Raw genomic sequence first — 19451 nt, 5'->3', positions numbered from 1 at the left:
AAATGATTGGATATTATGATCGGTGCATATGGATACACATACTCGAACGTGTCTCAGAACATTAGGAGAGAAAATATTATGCTGAAAGGACTATAAAAATTATAACGTAAATAATAATATATCAAATGTTGCTTTTTGAATTGAACTTTAGAAAAAATAAATATTTTTTTAAGTAAAGGAAAGGAATACGTAATAGAATGCTAAAAAGATAAAAATGGAAGAAAACTGAAATTATAATTTTAAATGATAAAATTTTTAAAATAAATTTAAAAAAAGTATCATAAAAAAATAATAAAATAATAATAAAATAGGAATTATAATTATAAATTTTAAAAAAATTTAATTTTAATTTAAATTAAAAATTATCATTTAAATTATTATTTTTATTATTTAATTAAATTTATTTATTAAAAGATTACAAATAGATAAGTAAAGAAATTAAAAATAAATAAATAAATAAAAAGAGAAAACGCCATTCTCTCCCCTCCCCAAACCCCTTTTTTCCCTCCTTCTCCCTTCTCCCTTCTCGATCTTCTCCTTCTTCCTTTACAAATTTAAGTAAAGGAAAAGAATACGTAATATATCATAAAAATAGAAGAAAACTAAAATTATATTTTTAAATTATAAAAATTATAAATTAAATTAAAAAAAATATATCATAAAAATAGTAAATAAAAGAGAAAAAAATAAAATAGAAATTATAATTTAAAACAAAAAATTAACTTTAATTTAAATTAAAAATTATCATTCAAATTACTATCCTCATTAAAAAATTTAATAAATTTAAAAAAAAATAATTAAACAAATTATGAAAAAAATTTAAAAAAAATTTAAAAAAAGAAAAAGAATAAAAAAACGCCGAAGGGAACGGCGTTTTCTCCTTTTCTCCCTTCTTCTCTCCTTCTCCCTCTTCTCCTTTCTCCCTCTTCTCCCTTCTCCGGCGTCTCTCCTACAGCACGGCGGTGAGCTGCCTCCTCTCTCTCCCTCTTCCTCTCTCTCCCTCTTTTTAAAAAATTTAAAAAATAAAAATTACCAGAAAGAAAGTCAAGGGGTCGACTCACAGAATGTGGCAGCCAAAAATTTTGCGTGCCGTTAAACTCTTTTAGCCATGAGTCGATTCATGGGGTCGACTAAAAAATATAAATCTATTTTTCTTAGAAAATACGCTTCCAAAAATATTGAAATTGCCTCTAATAGATTACACATCTTTTGTTCTTGCTTTTGAGACTTCAGAATCATATCTGATAAAATTATGATTTTTTTTCTTCATTTTTTAACTTTTTAATGTATTTATTTTTTGATCAAAATTTAATTCAAATTAAAAATTTTTAAGTCACATTTATAAAATACCCGAAAAAATAAATTATAATTAATTTAATTACATTTTATTCTTTTATAAAATATTTCTTTTATAATTTTTATAATTTTAATTTTAATTTTTAATTTTCTTCCACTTTTATTTTTTTGACATTCTATTACGTATTTTTTTTCTTTATTTAAAATATTTTTTAAATATTAATATTTAAATTAATTTAGTTATTTAAAATATTATTTTTAATTTCAATTATAATTTTAATTCTTATTTCTTAAAATTAAAAATTATAAACTTTGTTTTTCAATTACAATTAGAATTTCTATTTTTTTTCGATTCTTTATCTTTTTATAAAATTTTTTTAGGCGATTTTTATATTTTATTTATTTTTTTTTAATTAAATTAATTTTAATTTGAGAAATTAATTTTAAAAAATATTTTAATTTCACTTAATCTTTAAAATTTTATTTTTTTAAAAATTTAAATTTAGAATTCTTATTTTTTATGACTTTTTAAAAATTTTAACTTTTTAACTTTTCATCATTTTTTAACTTATTAATGTATTTTTTTTAATCAAAATTTAATTCAAATTTAATTTTTTTAAGTCACATTTATAAAATACCCTAAAAAAGAAATTATAATTAATTTAATTTAATTTTATTATTTTATGATATATTTTTTCTAATCTAATTTATAATTTTTATAAATTTAAATTTTAATTTTAGTTTTTTTTCATTTTTATCTTTTTGATATTCTATTACGTATTTTTTTCTTTTATTTATAATATTTTTTAAAAATTTATATTTAAATTAATTTAGTTATTTAAAATATAATTTTTAATTTCATTTACATTTATAATTTTTATTTCTTAAAATTAAAAATTATAAAGCTTGTTATTCAATTACAATTATAATTTCTATTTTTTTCAATTCTTTATATTTTTATAAAATTTTTTTAGTCTATTTTTCAAATTTTTTTGAATCTTTTTTAAATTAATTATTTTTTAATTTGAGAAAGTAATTTGAAATAATATTTTAATTTCAATTAATCTTTAAAATTTTATTTTTTTTATTTTTACATTATAATTTTTTTTAAAAAAATTTTAAAATTTATAATTTTTTTAAAAATTTTTAGAACAAGTATTTCGAATGATGTTTTTCAATTAAATTTTAAATTTTTATTTGTTTCAAATTTCTTTCTCTTTTTTTTTTCTATGATAATTTTTTTTATTTCTTAAGATTTCTTTTGACATCTTTTAAAAAATATTTTAAATAAAAAATCTAAAATAATTTTTTTAATAAATTAAAATTCAAATCTTTATCTTTTAAATTTCAATCAAAATTACAATTTTAATTTATTCATTATTTTTAAATTTTAAAAAACCAATTTTGTCATTATTTCATGATTTTTTTCCTTTTTTTTTGGAAAAAAATTTGAAAACGTCATTCAAAATAGCGTTTTAAAAAACGCCATTCAAAATAGCGTTTTTAAAGACGCCATTCCAAATGGCGTTTTTTTTTTTTTTTTTTTTTTTTTTGGGACGATGACACCGTGGAAAAAGGGGGTGACGAGAAAAAACGTCATTCAAAATAGTGTTTTTTCCTTTTGCATTAGTTTGGTAAATAAGTTTGATTTTGATATATTTTGATATTTAAGTTTTTTTTTTGAATTATTTTAGAAAAGAGCTCAATAATACTGTCCTGTGTAAGATACATAAACAATAAATTTTAGTAATAACTGAGCACATTAATACTGATATCCAGGAATCGAGTGAGCTATTAACAAATAATAGATTAGTACCAGGCACATGCAGTGTACGTGGTTTAGAAAGAGCAATTCATCTGCTTTACGATTTATTTAAACTAAGGTGTATATCTAGAAAAATGAAATAGAAAAAAAAAACTGCAAAACTAATTCATCTGTTTCATTCAACAGAATTGCTACATATGCTGTTATCTGTCCTGATCAAATTTCACAGCAGTGGGTCCATGAACTCATATTCAGACTTTGAATATCAATGCCCATCTATCTAGAAGAAAAGAAAAATAAAGAAAAAAAAAACCTACTACTGATCAAGATAGAATTGCAGAGAAGATCCAGGGGGCAAAAAAAAAAAAAGAAAAGAAAAATCAACAGCCAAACACCAGTAAAAAAGGTATTAGAACTCAGGCTAAACACCACCGAAGGAGTTGCAGTACACAATTCGAACATAACTTCCGAAATGCTGCTTGTTATCTGACAAATTAACATGGCTGAACGTCCACATCCCCATCGGCCATTAGTCTATCAACATGAGGTGATCCACTGTTCCTGCAGTTACTGTCTTAGATTCATTGTCTGCAGATGTATTGCCATATCATCCATCAAAGAAATGCACATTGATCAGCTGAAGCAAAAGGTAGACAATTGAGTTAGAAGACCAATGCTGATGGCATATAATTTCAGGCGATTCCATCCTTGTTTCCAGCTCTCAACAAAAACAAACCTACAGGCGCTCTATCTGAATGGTCACATGACTGATGTTATACTCCCTCCTGATATATCCTATCACCTCGTCGAGTATGCGATCAGCATCTGCCTCTGGTGTGATTGTTACATGGCAAGCTAGCAGGACTTTTCCCATGGTAATGGCCCATATGTGCAGCTCGTGAATGGCAACCACACCATCCATCTCGCACAGCCCCTTCTCAAGTCTTGTTGCATCAATCTCCCGTGGGGTGCTCTCCATGAGGACCTCTAAAATGTTCCTTAGCATCTTGATTGTAGTCAACAGCACTACAACAGAGAAGAGAAACGTACATATCAGATCGATGATCTTCCATTCAGGCTTGCACCATATGATAGCCCCTCCTATCATCACTCCAATGCTTTGAATGGAGTCTCCAAGCACATGCAGATAAGCACTGTGCACATTTATGTTCCTTTGCTTCTTCTCGTTGTTCTCCTGAGTTTTCTCGAGACCAGAATTCTCATCCCCGGAATCCTCAGAGTGCTTATGCAGTGGTTCATGCTCATCCTTGAGGATGTCCTCCTTTGAATGATGGTGATGGGTTGTGATGCTAATGCCATGGCCATGATTGTGCTGCTCTACCCCATGCAAATCGTCATGATCATGGTCATTGCCATGGTGAGAGTGATCATGTTCAGACACACCATGACTGTGACTGTGTCCACCATGACCATGACTGTCCCCAGCATGGCCATGATCGTGACCCAGCACAACAGCCATAACAATGTTAACCAGCAAACCAAAGGCAGCGACAGCAAACATTAGGAAGCCATCAACCTCCCCATTCTCATAGATAATTCTTGCAATAGCTTCATAAACCAATATACCAGATAAAAGCCATATCAGCTGAATAGAAACCAGTGCACCAAGCATCTCTGCGCGAAAGAAACCATATGACTGCTGAGGTGTTGCCTCCCATCCTGATGCCCAGAGTGCAAACAAGGATATAGCAAAAGATGCAACATCAGAAAGGAGATGAGCAGCATCAGTTAAGATTGCAAGGCTGTTAGCTTTAATGCCTCCAGCAACTTCAACACTCATAAATATGATGCAGAGCATAACAGCAACTAGAAGCTTCCTCATGGATGCAGATCTCTCTTTGGCATCTTTTGAACTAGTTTTAGAATCAGAGAAATCACAAGCAGCACCTCCACAAGTCTTGTTCCCACCTAGGCAAGACACCTCCACAGGCATGTCTGCATTTACCTCAATGATCTGAGCTGTCTGAGAATTTGATGTTTCCATCTGAATTCATATAAGATAAAGCATTACAACAGTCTGTGCTAAAAGAGTAGAATCATATCTTCTTCTATGTGGATGCATCAAATCATATATCCTTTTATTGCTAGCAAACAATGTGGAGAAATGAGCATTCTGCAACAAGAGATGGAGCATCAGCAAAAATAAGATCATGAATGAGAGAGTTTCTTTCAACCAAAGCAGCACTGGACTGTAAACAAGTTTCAAATTATAAATTGTCCGTCAAAACCTCGAAAATGACAGAGCCTTTTAACAAATATATTATGCTTCTGCAAAGAGGGTGAAAACAAACTGACTTGCATCTCTCAAAGCTGACTTCACCTAACTGAACTCCGTTGAGCTATTTTTGCAATTTTTACATTCTCATGTAGATAGTCCATAGCATGCATGGGAAAAGCTTTCCTTGCCCAAATACTTATAAAAGTGACTGATGGACCCACCTGAAAACAGAAATGTCATTGCACATGCTATAATTGCATCTAACTCTACCCGTAGCACAAAGTGAGGTAACTCCATCATTTATCGCATCCCACAGGAAAGGCAAAGTAAGTCTCAGAATTGAGTCCAAATATTAACTTCAAAGCAGGTGAAGAGATTTCAAGTTCAATTTTGACTCTTCAGCAATACAGAGCAGGAGATAGATATTCCAGTTAACTTATCGAATATGAAAAATTAAAAACACTCTGGAACAGATCAACTACCTAGGCCTTGTGCACCAGGTTATTTCATCCAAATTTCCATTCAAGGTTTGAAAGCACCAGAAAGATCTCTGAGGTTTTCCTCCCTTTCAATTCCAAAAAAAGGCAAACTCAATTCATGCACACAAATAGTCAATACAAGAACATGTTATAAGTTAATAGTCCAGCTTAAGATAGTAAGTTTTACGCTGGAATCAGAAATGGGTGTGCGAACAGCTATGAGGTTCTATGGATTTGATGCTGGGTTTGGCTCCTAAACTGGATCCATACACCTGTTTCTTCATTTCATTACTTCAATGAAATGTTTGGTGTTCCCACCATTTTGCTCAATAAAAACTAAATTGTTGCAATCAAAGTGACAAACAGAACAAATGCAACAGATACAGCATGTTAATGGCTCAAAAACAGGCCCAACACAATAATTTAGTGCTCATACTTCAGTGACTGATTTGATGGTTCTCATGCACATCGGGCAATGGTAAAATAGAGGCTGACCACATAATTGTATGTAAAGCACCTAGATTTCAAGCACAAAACTGTATTATATCCACTTCGATTTCAGGGAACAAATCTTTACATGCTTATATTACCAAGTGAACCATAAGGAAATTATGATGATCTGATGCATGATCGCTCCAATAATTTCTCCTTAAGGGATATAGTCCCAGAGACTATTATGCAAAGAAGGATGTGAAAGATTATTATATACATAAAACACAGACACAAACACACACACAATAGAATGGATATATTCCATAAGATAAGTGTGATGAGGTCAAGGGAAAGCCTTGTTTCCATTTACCAATAGCATGAGCAGTAGGTACCCACCTAGAATACATAAAATGCATCCAATCCTGCTCATCAGTTTTGATTTTTAAGTACCCATTTTCAGGTCAATGTTGATGTTCAGTCACCCAGTGCACTTTTTTCTTTTGGAGGAGGTGAGCTGGTAGCATCCAACAAGGTGATAAACAACACTTATTAACATTGACCATGCACACATGAGGCTAAGGCTATCTTATCCTGAACCATCTCGACTTTTTGGCAGCACAAATAAATGTCCAATTCAAACAAGAAAATAATAGAAAATATATGACCAATTTCTCAGTTAAACAACCAAGAACTACTTAATCCAACACCTAATTTACTGGATAAGGCATGTCATTTTGGATTTAATTTGGCTATTAACATTTAGCTCAACCCCAAATCTTGTCCCATCTAGAGGAAGCTCGTTTGATTCAACAATAGTAAATGTAGTACAACATATAATGAAGGTACTTGACATCATAGTAGCTCATACTATAAAGCAATAACCTCACTATGTTAGCTAGACAGCCACTTGGTTCGGTTTCATTAATTGACAATGTGGTCTGTTACACAACCTTATACTGTCCGATACAAGACATACCATACTGTACCAGTCTCATACCAGTATGTTGTCTCATACTGTACGAACAGTTAATATGTTGTCTCGTACCATACCAAACCGTATATAGACAACGTAAAAGGATAGTATTGATATGCGGCCTAGTACCGAGATGGCAAACGTTAGTTGACAATGACATCTGCAATCATAAAATCATGAAAATAAAGCAACTTAATGGGTGAATGCCGGTATAGCACCTCAATGGTTAAAAAGTAGTATTATGAAGTCGGTTTAGAAGAATGTCATCCATTATTGTAAATTGTTTCACAGCAACATCGACCAAATTATATGTAATCAAGATTTGCATTTTAAAGTTTAAAATATGCTTTTACTCATATAGAATTCAGCCATTATTATTATTCTCTACAATGTTTTGCAAGTCCAAAGTCAATATTTTATCAAAGAAGAGAAAAGATGTTCCGGTGAGGCTCCCACCGTTGCAGAGTTTGGAGAAGATCAAATGTATGCAGCCTGACCTCATGTCCAAAGAGGCCGTTTCCATGTTTCCAGAACTATAAAAGAATATAGTTTTGCCTCTGTAATGGGCAACCAGTTTATATCCTATTTTTCGATATTGTTACAATCTTCTGGACAATTTAATTAGTTTTTCACATTGAGGTCATTATAGAAATGGTCTAGATGAAATTGCATAACAAACTGCACTCAGGATTCCATCTTTCTAAAAACCTTAATCATAATTTCATTTAACTGTTAAGTAAAATATCCTTCCATTAACGAATACAACTGTGTAAAAATAATTGTCAAAGCATCAAATGATTGATTTATCTTGAACTTTCTAAATGTGATTTGAACGTGATCATCAAAAGAAGCAACCATTCTGTTTCTATTATAACACTTTTTTGAAAAGCAAGGTGACATCTATAGGGAGATATAGGTGAGAACAAAGGTATATGCGAAAGGTTTACACCCCACTCACCAACAGGGTATCAAAGAAAACAGAATATGACAGGGAATACAAAAAAAGTAGAGATGGCCAAACCCATAACACCATGACGGAAGAGAAAAACAGAAGTGGCCCCCACCTTTACCCCACCAAAACGTCCTCGACCTCCCCATCAGACTATTCTGAAAGGATCCTGTCATCCAATACCACTCGATTTTAGACTTCCCTAAAACAAATTGCCGCTTATTTTTCCACCGCATACCCACCAGCAAAAGTACTTTACATGCGAAAACGTTTTCCATCAACCCCTAATTAAAATATAAAGTTGGATAGTTTAGGGTATCTAGGAAGGGGACAAGAACTAGAGTTAGAATAGTATCATAGCGATATATTCTCGCCTGTATCCTCTGTCATCCCTAACTATACAGATTATAAACTAGTTAAAATCCCTAGCTAACGACAGGCTAAGAAACAGGTAAATTCTTAATCAGCTTCTAAAGATCAAAATAGACAGACTCCCACCTCCAAATAGAGCTTTTAAACATGTTAGGGCAAATATGCGTAACCATATAAATCCTCAAGAAGAGACATGTAAGCCCTTAACCCCTTCGTTCCTCAAATTCCACCATAATGATGGGGAAAAAACCATTTCATCTCCCTTACCGTAATACATCTTGAATGCAGTTAGAAACTGATATATCCAAGTAATTCCCACTTACCTTCTACCTTAAATTTCAAAGAAATATGTGTGTGTACATTAGAGCTAATCTAGTCATCAAAAACTTGAAGTCAAATTACCATTTAAATTAACTGTAAAGAAAGAAAAAACAATGACAACATAAGCAAATTCTAAAGAAGCATAATAGTAGACCCAGAAGAAGTAAATAATCTCGCATCATCCAAGATTCGAAAACCAATCCCTAACAGGCATAGATCACTCGACAAGAACCCCAGAGGGGGGAAAAAATAATTGCACTGTGATAACATGCTGAAACAACTACAACCCAAAAAAGTAATAAAACAAGGAAACGAAATTCAAGAAACAATACCCAAAAAAAATAAGTACATTAGAATGATCATGGCCAATCTCTGATGTCTGGAAAAACCATAATCTGAACCCCAAAAAAAAAAAACGAAAGAAAAAACTAATTCTAGACTTTCATGGCGATTACAAGGAGATAAAGAAACCAAAAGGCGCACCGAAGTCTACGAAGAATCGAACCATATAAAGACTGATAAAGGTTAAAAAAAAAAAATGGCGATCGAAAAGACGAGCAAGAGTAGCATATAGGAAGAGGCGGACCGAGATGGGTGGTACTTTGATAGAAGTAGGGTTTCCGTCTTTTTTTTTTCGTACTCGTTTTCTTCCGGCGGCGGCGCGGCCTCGAGAACGAGTGTGTTCTGGGGCGGAGGAACGGCGAGGCGAGAGAGATTTGGGAGAGATTACTGGGCGCGCGCGCTCGACATGCACGGCCACGGCAGACGACGGAGAAACGAACACGACTTCGTAAACAGCAACCTTAGAAGCTAAACTATTTTACATGCCCACACCGTGGAACCTGAACAATTCGTACCTTACACCGCGTGCGCCAAATCACCGTGTACGGTGCCACTCTTCTCCTTCGGCACAGCGATGCACCACATCAAAGATGCTCATTCCCACAGACCAATCATCACGATGGGAACTTGATAAATAGGATGCAAAACAAGGGTCTGCAGTTGATATGGTGCATTACACCATATGGCGTGCAGTCCAGGATATTATTTCTTCATCATGTGCTCATCCCAGGAGAAATTATTGATTAAGACCATCCTATCATTTTTTTTAAATTATTTAATAAAAAATTATCACATTATTTATTATTGAAAAAAATTCATTATTATTCAAATTTAATTAAAAAATTTGAATAAAAAAAGATCAAATATTAACTGTGGTTAACTAACTTATAAATTTTACGATTTTAGATAAAAAAATTAGATAATATGATGATTTTTTTGAATGATCCAAAATCTACGTGATGGAATGATTCTAATCATTAATTTTTCTAATCTTGATGATCGGTTTTGAAAGATGAACTGATTTGTGTGGTGCATGATTCTATCGGTGCACGTAATGTGGGCATGAGTTATCTTAAAACCTTACTGACCATCACTGAGTTTTTTGTGATCATCAAGGAACGCAGGTAAACGTTGTGGTGCTTCTTTCGTGGCCGTCTACCGTGGAGAAGCTTACGTCTGCCCCACGTATGTGGGTCAGTCGGGTAATCGGACCGGAATTAAGGACCCATTTGGCGTTTTCCTCGCGGACTCAGTTGGTTTTGGTGGGTCCCAGGTACTTGTAAAAGTAAACAATTCATATATTTTTGATCGGCCTCCGTCTAAAATATCCCCGTATCCAACTCTTTTAACCGTAGATGGATGTCTATAATTAGCTTAAACAAAAAAGATAAAAATTAATGGCTTTATGACTTATATAAACATGGAATCTTAACGTGGGGATTCGTAACAGCTTTTTTGGTGCAGGATTTTTTTTTTTTTTTTTTTGGTAGAATAGTGCAGGATTCTTTACAGCTTTTGGTGTCTCTTTTCTTGCACCACATACGTTTAACCTATCCAGACGTTCGCCTTAATTACCGGTTTCAACATATCTCTTATTTCTTTCATATTTTTTAATACCACAAAAGCTCTCAACTAACTAAAACTCCAGCATTACTAGCAGTATCATAGGACAAATTTACAGGATAGATGAGTTGTTGCAGTAATATGGATGTTCAGCTGGATAAACCACAACAAAATTAAAAATAAAAAATAAAAAAAATCCAGTAACCTTTTCGTATTGCTTTCTTTTGTCCAATCTCTCAACTTTGATTTTTTTTTTTTCTTTGATACAAATCAAACCCTAAATCTTTAATGGTATCTCGCTTCTTCGGCTTACTCTTATCTTCCATCCTAATCCCAACCCTCTCTGATTTTCTTATTGTCCCCCATCACCACTTCACATCAATTTAGATCCAACAACAAAATTCATTTTCTTTTGTTTAGTGAGGCTATAATACTTTATGCTTCAACATAATTTATTTAAAATTTTTAAAATTTATATTAAAATATATAAATCTAGATTCAAGTCAACCAACATCAAATATAGAGCATGAGCTAATAGAATGAGTAGTCCAATACGATAAATTGCACTCACATCCCCGTCTTAATGTGCATGGCCAAGTTATAATGCATTAAGTTGATTAGGTTTATATTCGATCCAAGTTATAATGCCATTATTGATATCAAATATTTTAAGATATTTATATTATAATGATTATTTATAAATTATTATATTAATTATAAAATAATAAATTATTTTTTTTATAGATGTACATGTAGATATATGTTGTAAATAATATTTATTAAAAATTAACTAATTGATGCTTCACGTGCATTGCATGTTCCTTGGCCAAAAGAGATGCAACGCGAGGCGCCATTGCTGATCAAACCGGATCGGTTGGGAATCAACTGTCTAATTACAAACAGTAACCGATTGTCTTTTCTACGTGTCACGCTCGGATTGGAACAGAAAGAGCGTCGTGCAGTAAACACGTGGGGCCCGTGAAACATTTCTCGAGTGAGTGCTTGCAGTTGGTGATACGAGTTGGGTTTTTTTTGTGGTGAGACTCAGTTGGTACCCCTTTCTCTCTTCACGGGGAAAGCAGGACGATCCCCGAGGAGAAGAAAGGGACAGAGGGCACGATCGCATGAAGGACACTATTTGCCCATACGTCACAATTTCTTTAAGCGGAGTTGGAACGTTGTTCTTTATATACAAACGGACATGGTTCTCACTTCGCAGATTCTGTGTTTGGTCTCTTCTTATGAAAGGTTTAGCAAAGTTGATGGTATCAAGAGACAAGCCTATCCAAGGGAAACGAAAGTAGAAGAGAAAGGAAACAGGGAATACCTCAGTGCTACATTCCCTCATTTCCAAGTGATACGTCAAGGGTTCAAGTTTTGAAATGGTATTATTCCTTCAAGATTTTGATCTCGCCTTGCTTAAAAATTTCACCAAGTATAAATTAAACTTTATCTGATGTCCTCATGCATATTAGTTTGGCATCATTGCTTAATTCATGATGAGTTTGGGAATTTTTCTGAAGTGTTTGACCCCACCCCATCTATAAATTTTCTATTAGTATTATTAAACCTACTATTGCTGCTCAGCTCCGATAGCGCCATGTGGAGTGATCCGCGAGACATTATGATGGATAAAAATTGTCTTTCATAGTGGTCGAATCTACAAAAAAAATTCGTTTGTTGGAGCACGTCCGATGAAAATCCTCTGATGGTTAAATCGGTCGGAGCCTAAGAAACAGATGAAGGAAAGAAGAGACAAGAAGAAGGCGGACTTGTCTCTCTCGACTTTACTTGAGAGTTCTCTTTTTTATCTCTTTATATAGAAATAGAGCTATATATAGACTACTGTGTTGGAGTCACGTAGACAACTAGGAACCTGTTAGACCATAATTTGACGGACTATGGGAGGCTGTCCGAGCCTATGGCACCACCACCCGAGAGGTTGTTTTGTTGCCCATTATTCCATGCTCAGAGTTGCTAGTTGTGGGCTCTGATGGTTAGTCACATGCCCGCATACTGGGTTGATTAGTCATGGATATTAGTCGCAGACCATGGTTGCATCTAAAAAACTGACAGAGCATCTCAGGGATCATGCATATGGCCAAACAGGTTGGAGAACTGAGGTTGAGGTGGGGCTAAGAACTTATTGTGGATATATCAACGTCCGCATGACATATCCCTGCTTGTCAGTCGGCTCCCGACCTTGAAGTCGGTAGAAAACTAAAATGGAGGGTCGGGGGTTGGTCGACATTGCAACATTGTCTGGCCCAAGCACCTGGGCACTCTCCTAACACCCTGGGGCAGTTTCGCCTATCTTGAACATGGGTGATCGACCACGATCCAAAGAAAGAAGGTGGGGTCCGAGAATCAAATGGTCCCATAACACCTATCACACAAATTATGAAGTTATGTGGCTTTTTGAAAAGTTTGATAAATAAGTGTTTCTTGAAACCACTTGTTAAAGTGGTCCAAACCAATCCCTCCCTGACATAATGTAATGTTCAGAAAGATTCAGCACTTAGAAATCGTTTGATTGAAGGTAATCTGATATAAAAAAATAATTTCAATGCCAGAATATCATGTTTGGTATGAAAAATGAAAGAAAAAATGGCAAAAAAATTGATGGATCCTACGCTTATTTTTCAGAGAGAAGGTAAAACAAATATCATGAAAAATTAGTATTTGATAAATTTTTGAGTGGCGGTAATCCATACTTGATAAAAATATTCTCAATAAAACTGTATATGTAATTATTAAATTTATTTTGATGTCTTTTCAAATTCATTCAATAAAAAAATTTTGTAAAAAAATAAAAATATAGATGGTATTATGTAAAGGAGCATATGATTATAGTCATTATATAAAACCTAATTGAAGATGATAATACTATTCTAGTATTAAAAAATTATTTTATGTTTAAAGATATATTCATAAATTTAGCTATATTCCTATATAGATTTATCTCCAAGCAAACGTAATAATTTTTTTTCAATATCATTTTTTAGAGTAATTTTTCATCAATTAAATATAATAAAAATTATTTTTCTCTACAATCATTTTTTTTTAGATAAATAATTTTTAAAAATTATCAGATTATCCTAATATTTTTCTTTTTACTAAAAATATCCGGCTAAATTATATAATGTCGAGTGAGGATCCATCCATATGTTACGCTCAAAGCGCGAAACAGAGGCTTTGTTATGGTTCTTCTTAGTGGATAGAAATCCCAACAAATCTCTGACAAGCATGATCACCGATGGGGGGGACAACACCACCTCGGAGATCCTGAGACGTTTGAGTGTTCCAAATTGCTCCCGTGATCCTTCCCGAGAAACTTTCCCTTGATTCTGAGTGCTGGAATCTGATGGTGACAATAAAACAAACGGATGCAGATATGATAAGTGCACAGCTTAAAGTGAGCAGCCAGGGAATGCCATTACTTGAGCTGGACCACATCAATATATGTGACATATTTCTCACATTCGATGATTTCTTTTTCCTTTTTTCAGAACACGTGGGCCATGGCAAGCAAGCTCAAACATAAAATCACTCTGATGCACCACCACTTGCACCACTCCACTAACTAGACATCAAAATTAAGTTCCCTATGAGAAATAATATGGAAACCCTTTGGCTAAAAATATTGCTATATAATAAGGAAAAACCTGGTTATTTTTCATGGAATTTTGCAGCTGGGATCATGGTAGTATTGACAAATATAAACTGGACAATTCACTAATGGGGAGGTATCCCAATAACCTGACTCTTGATGAGGACATTCTCTCTGTAGATTCTCATTATAGCAAGAGCCTTAGCATTCAGCAATCCTTTATGCATATATGCTACCGAGGTCCCTGTGACTTTTTTAAGGAGTTTCTCCCAGTTGGACGACCCACAAATTTGTGACCGGATCTTTGCATATTATACGTTATATTAGGTTTTCTTTGCGCCTCTGTATTCTTATATTGCGTCATATGTACCACTATGGTGACCCTACAGGGACCTTAAATAAACATCTTATTGCATAATAAATTTTTTTAGCGGTTGATACGTACAATACCTGCCCCTCTGACTCTTAGAAAATATTTGATTGCGGGAAACGGAGGTCTGAAATAAAAATCGGAATGGATGGCTCTCATTCTAGCTGCTTGATTGAAGGTAGTTCCATTCCGATTCCAAAATGAAATGAAAATGGTCTAATTTATTTAAAACTTAATCCCTACTCTTTCCTATGGATTCAAATTTTTAGTCCGGTTCTAATTCTGATCGTAAATCAAATGCTTCGGAGGATTTAATCATTCCGATTCTCATTCCAATTTATTTCGATTTTCATTCCGATTTCGATTCCGATAGTGAAACAAGCACTCCCTTACTCTCTTTGTAACATAATGATTAACTCCTCTATTAGATAATCTCAAAGAGTGGTTATAACATTATGATTAACTTCTTTATAGGCAATTCCGCCAAGTAAGAAGTTTGCGTCCTTACCATTAAGGTACGTATTCATATTTCTACCAGCATGACTTGATAGAGTGTTTGTCTGAATTCGTGACTTGAGCACTGCTGGCTAGCTGCCAGAAAGTTCTAGGTTTAACAAAATTTATAAGCTTCCAATTTTCACCTCAAGGCAGGTTGGGTGGTAGTTTTTATGTTTCCAACAAGTCGCTAACTTATTTCATCCATACTGCAGACATGTGACTGGAATTCTTTTTTCCACTCACAGATGACTAGAAGTCTGATATTATCCTTCAATACCACTGTCACTTGCCCTGTATCAGACTCCTTTTTTTCAATCTAGTGTCTGGTCTTATCAACCACTGCTGTGTGTCTTCTGGTTATATCACACCAGAATTTGATTGCTTTGTCTCCATAGTTGAAATCTTCACATTGGATCCATAATCCTAAGAAAAGATATCCGACCATCATTTTTATGCATGTTGGATCAAATTCTGCTAAGAAGAAAAATGATTTGCTAAATTATGGTGTCGAACCATTCTAAATTGCTTTCTTTCTCATTACTCCACCTTGGATTTGCATTTATGGTCAAAATAAAATTTATTAGTTCCCTCCATCAAATCCTGTTCCTGCTCTCTCATTGTTCCTCTTCTTCCTCTTGGACATTATGGTTCTTCGCACTAGCAGTTATAGAACATTTTAAGATATTTAGCTTTGACGGATTTTGTTTTACTGGTTTTAAACATTTTTTATTTTGGTGGGGGCATCAGACACTTATTTCTTTGAATTCATCCTGCTAATTTTTCTTCATGCTTATTTCAGCACAGTTTCAATTGGAGCTTGTTAAGGATTATTGGAGGTGACTTCCTGTTTTACTTGAATCATGTTCTTGCAAACCAGTGTTTACCAAGCTTTTGAACTTTGAACCTTAATCTAGCGAACTTTGCAATCATGTGGGTGTATTTAATAATCAATGGCGTCTATTTAGCTTTCTTTGTGAGCTCTTAATGGACACTGGCTTTCTTTGCGACCTGTTCTTCTTGTCACCAAGATACTTCTCATCACATTGATACACCTACCAAATTTTGGCTCTGGTTTCAACTTGCTTCTGTCGGCACCCTAGCAATGCTCTACTTTCCCTCATTTTTTTCCTGCCTTCTATTAGGATTATTTGGTCTTCTTTGATCTTAATCCACTTCTATAACCAACTCATTGCCTTCTTTAATAGTGGCACTTGATCCATTCCATCTTTTCCTAAAGTTCATTAATCCATTTACTTGTACTGGACCTCCTATTAATTTTAGTGAACACCACATGGTTGGAACTAGCTTGTCTATTGTTTAGTCATGCTTTAGTGAACACCACATGGGAAGACAGCCATAGTTTAGTCAGAATGTCTCCTGCAAGGGAAACCAGTAACTCACCTAAAATACAAGTTCTCAGGGACATGCTATGAGTGCAATGGCAAGGCTGGCGCCAGCAGAGTGCACTTGGTAGCAGTATTGATTTCAGAAAAGAATGTAACTTCAAGTGCATCTACCATCGGTGGACATTGAAGACATTGTAAACTAATTTCAACCCTCTTTATGATGTTCTTTTATTGGAATACCTTCCATTCCTTTTAGAGGCTTGTATATTTTGCTCCTGGTTTTCTTTTCGAAAATTGTAACGGTTTGCTGATGAAGCTTCATGGGAGCTGAGGTTTTTTTTACAGAATTAGAGGTTTCCACTAATATTTCGATTGGCTACAATGATATTTATATTAATCCATCACATATAACCTGCTCATCATGTGTCAATAAATCTTAGTAGGAGTTGTGGTTTTTGTATACGTTTATGTGTATTTAGTCCCACATTCGCCAGATAAATCTTAAATATCTATAAAAAGTCAAAAAATCCAAATAATATCTTTCAAAGCGATTTTTTGTATGGGTTCAAAGTTATCATATATAATATGAAAGCAAATTCCACTTGGATTTTGATTGACTGCTATTTTATCCATGTACCATATGCTCTGTGTTGCCTTGCTGCTAATCTATATATAATGTTCAAATTTACATCAGGGTTTTTGTATTGACTCCCAACTCTTTGTTTTATCATTTCCTTGGCAGGGTTTCGATACATGGATCTAGATAACGAGTCAAGCGGTAGGGAAAAAAGGATGAAGATTCAGAATTTCATTTTCTCTAATTATAGTTTATTACTTCCTCCGAGATTATAGTTATCTGATAGTTCTGCACATTGCTGAAAAATTTTTCTTGACAATTGATGTTTGCAAGCTATAACAGCAGGTATAGAGTTTTCCACCACAGGAAGAGTTTTCCTTCGTGCATTTTTTTTATTGTTATTGTATGTTCATAAATATGGATGGAATCTAATTTTTAGGACCTAGAACCTATATGGCTGGTTTTGACTGTTGTTTTCCAACTTCTACACATATATTATACATTTATTTTCCACCTTAGAGATAGGGCTAAAATCGGATCGGATATTAGTATATTTATATCTATATTTATTTTATCTGATAAATACAAATACAGATACAGATATTATTCAGATACGAAAATTCATATTCATATTTATTTTAAATAGATATGGATATAATTCAGATAGATATAATTATCGATATAACTTAAATAATTAAAATTTATGACTATATAATCAAAGATATTACTAAATAAATGATAAATTCAGTTAATAACATATTTTTATGATTATATATTTTTTTAAAAAATTAATAAGTATTATAAAATTATATCGGATTACACGTAGATTCGAATATGGAATATATAGTTATCTATCTATATTCATATCTATTTTTCGTAGGTGAATATAGATACGAATACGGATATTAGTTAAATTTTTAAATTTTTATCTGTATATATCCACATTGATTTGGATATGAAATTGAATTTGGATGGATAATATCTATATCATTTTTATCACTATTCGGAGATGCCAAAGTTGCTTTTGTCCGTTTCTTTTTTTTTTTTAATATGCTTTTGGAATAAATATATTTTTTTTATAATAATCACTCGAAATCAACTGCCTTTAGCAACCACCTGATTTAAAACGCTTTTTAATAGGTCTACCCAATAAAGTTTGTTTTTTTCCAACAAATGGGGCCCGGGTGAGTGGAGGGAGTGGCTGGGAGTTTTTTCTCCCACGTTATCTGGCGGGGCCTGCGAGAATTAATATGGTGGAAGCGGAGCCAACCACAGACCAGACCTCCAGGCTACACCATATTCATTTTTATGGAGAAGTGAGCCGATGGAAGCGCAAAAATGAGTTTTTGATATTTTTATTCGGATGGAGCATGGCTTCTGGCTTAGGGACCGGCTGCTTGAGACCGGCTCCAAAGTCATTTCCATGATACGTTAATAGACAAATGAAACCCAATGAGAATGAAGAACAGGTCAGCATGGGCCCAAATTTTCGCTTTATTTATGTGAAATAAAGGGAGATTAATCACTCTCCTGCCACTTAGAAGTCTTCCTTCGACCTCATTGTCTAAATAAAATAATGGTTATGTGGACGAATCTCCGTATTCCTTAACATCTATTCTGTGGGCCTCCCAAACTCGGCTGTTGTGAAAGTTCCAGGCTTTTTCCTTTTACTAATATCTCATGATATTTTTTTTAAAAAATTATTTAGATAGGTCTCTTTTTTTTTTTTTTAAGTAAAGAATTAGATAGCTCTTTCAATGAATATAAACTAACGTTTATATCTTTCATGTGATATCTACTTCGATGCTAAACCATGTCACCATCAATATTAAGTACAATTACTTCATGACATAAAGCATGTCGTCAATGAGGTTTCATTTCCTTGCAATTTAACCTAGGCCCACCATAGTCCTCGGATATTTATAAATTGGAGCGTGAATCTTCTAAGCCGTAGTTGTCATGGGAATTGGAGTCCACGTTCGCTCTCATCTTTATCATGTTATTATTATTACTTTTAGCATACATACAGTAAATCTCATATAGCTTTGATATAAGAAGTTCAGCAAATCCAGGGATAAGACAGCAACCTAACGTTGTTGTACAAAGAAACTTCCAAGAGTTCCAGCCCACGTAATACACCACAACGATTCCCAAAGAGTGGGAAAACTTAGTTTAAGCGGCCATGTTGCCGGAATCTTCATGGAAAGCTCATCCGGTTGGGTTGTAGACGTCATCATCCTCCATTTCGTGATACCCCCATGATCACGCCCGTTAAGTGGACACCTCTTGGGCTTCTATTCTATTTGAAAGTGGGAGTGA

General features: G+C 33.7%; 1 protein-coding gene across 12 annotated transcripts; it reads right to left on the bottom strand.

The window, feature by feature from the left end:
* Positions 1 to 3215: 3215 nt before the first annotated feature.
* LOC105057103 (metal tolerance protein 1) lies at positions 3216 to 9800 on the bottom strand. Of its 12 annotated transcripts, XM_073248756.1 has the most exons (4): positions 9684 to 9709; positions 5783 to 5865; positions 5378 to 5521; positions 3216 to 5066 (listed from the first exon to the last, which is right to left on the bottom strand). In XM_073248756.1, the coding sequence occupies exons 3-4, from the start codon at positions 5381 to 5383 to the stop codon at positions 3798 to 3800; spliced, it is 1275 nt and encodes a 424-aa protein (XP_073104857.1). In that variant the 5' UTR covers positions 5384 to 5521; positions 5783 to 5865; positions 9684 to 9709; the 3' UTR covers positions 3216 to 3797. The 12 variants fall into 12 exon arrangements, with proteins under 12 accessions (XP_073104857.1, XP_073104861.1, XP_073104858.1 ...); XM_073248760.1 differs by lacking the exon at positions 5378 to 5521 and having other exon boundaries at positions 9413 to 9775; XM_073248757.1 differs by lacking the exon at positions 5783 to 5865 and having other exon boundaries at positions 3216 to 5195; positions 9413 to 9775.
* Between the last annotated feature and the right edge of the window lie 9651 nt (positions 9801 to 19451).

This window comes from Elaeis guineensis, chromosome 14, assembly GCF_000442705.2.
Source record: "Elaeis guineensis isolate ETL-2024a chromosome 14, EG11, whole genome shotgun sequence".
Lineage (NCBI taxonomy): Eukaryota > Viridiplantae > Streptophyta > Magnoliopsida > Arecales > Arecaceae > Elaeis > Elaeis guineensis.
This window is presented reverse-complemented; position numbering and strand designations above follow the sequence as displayed.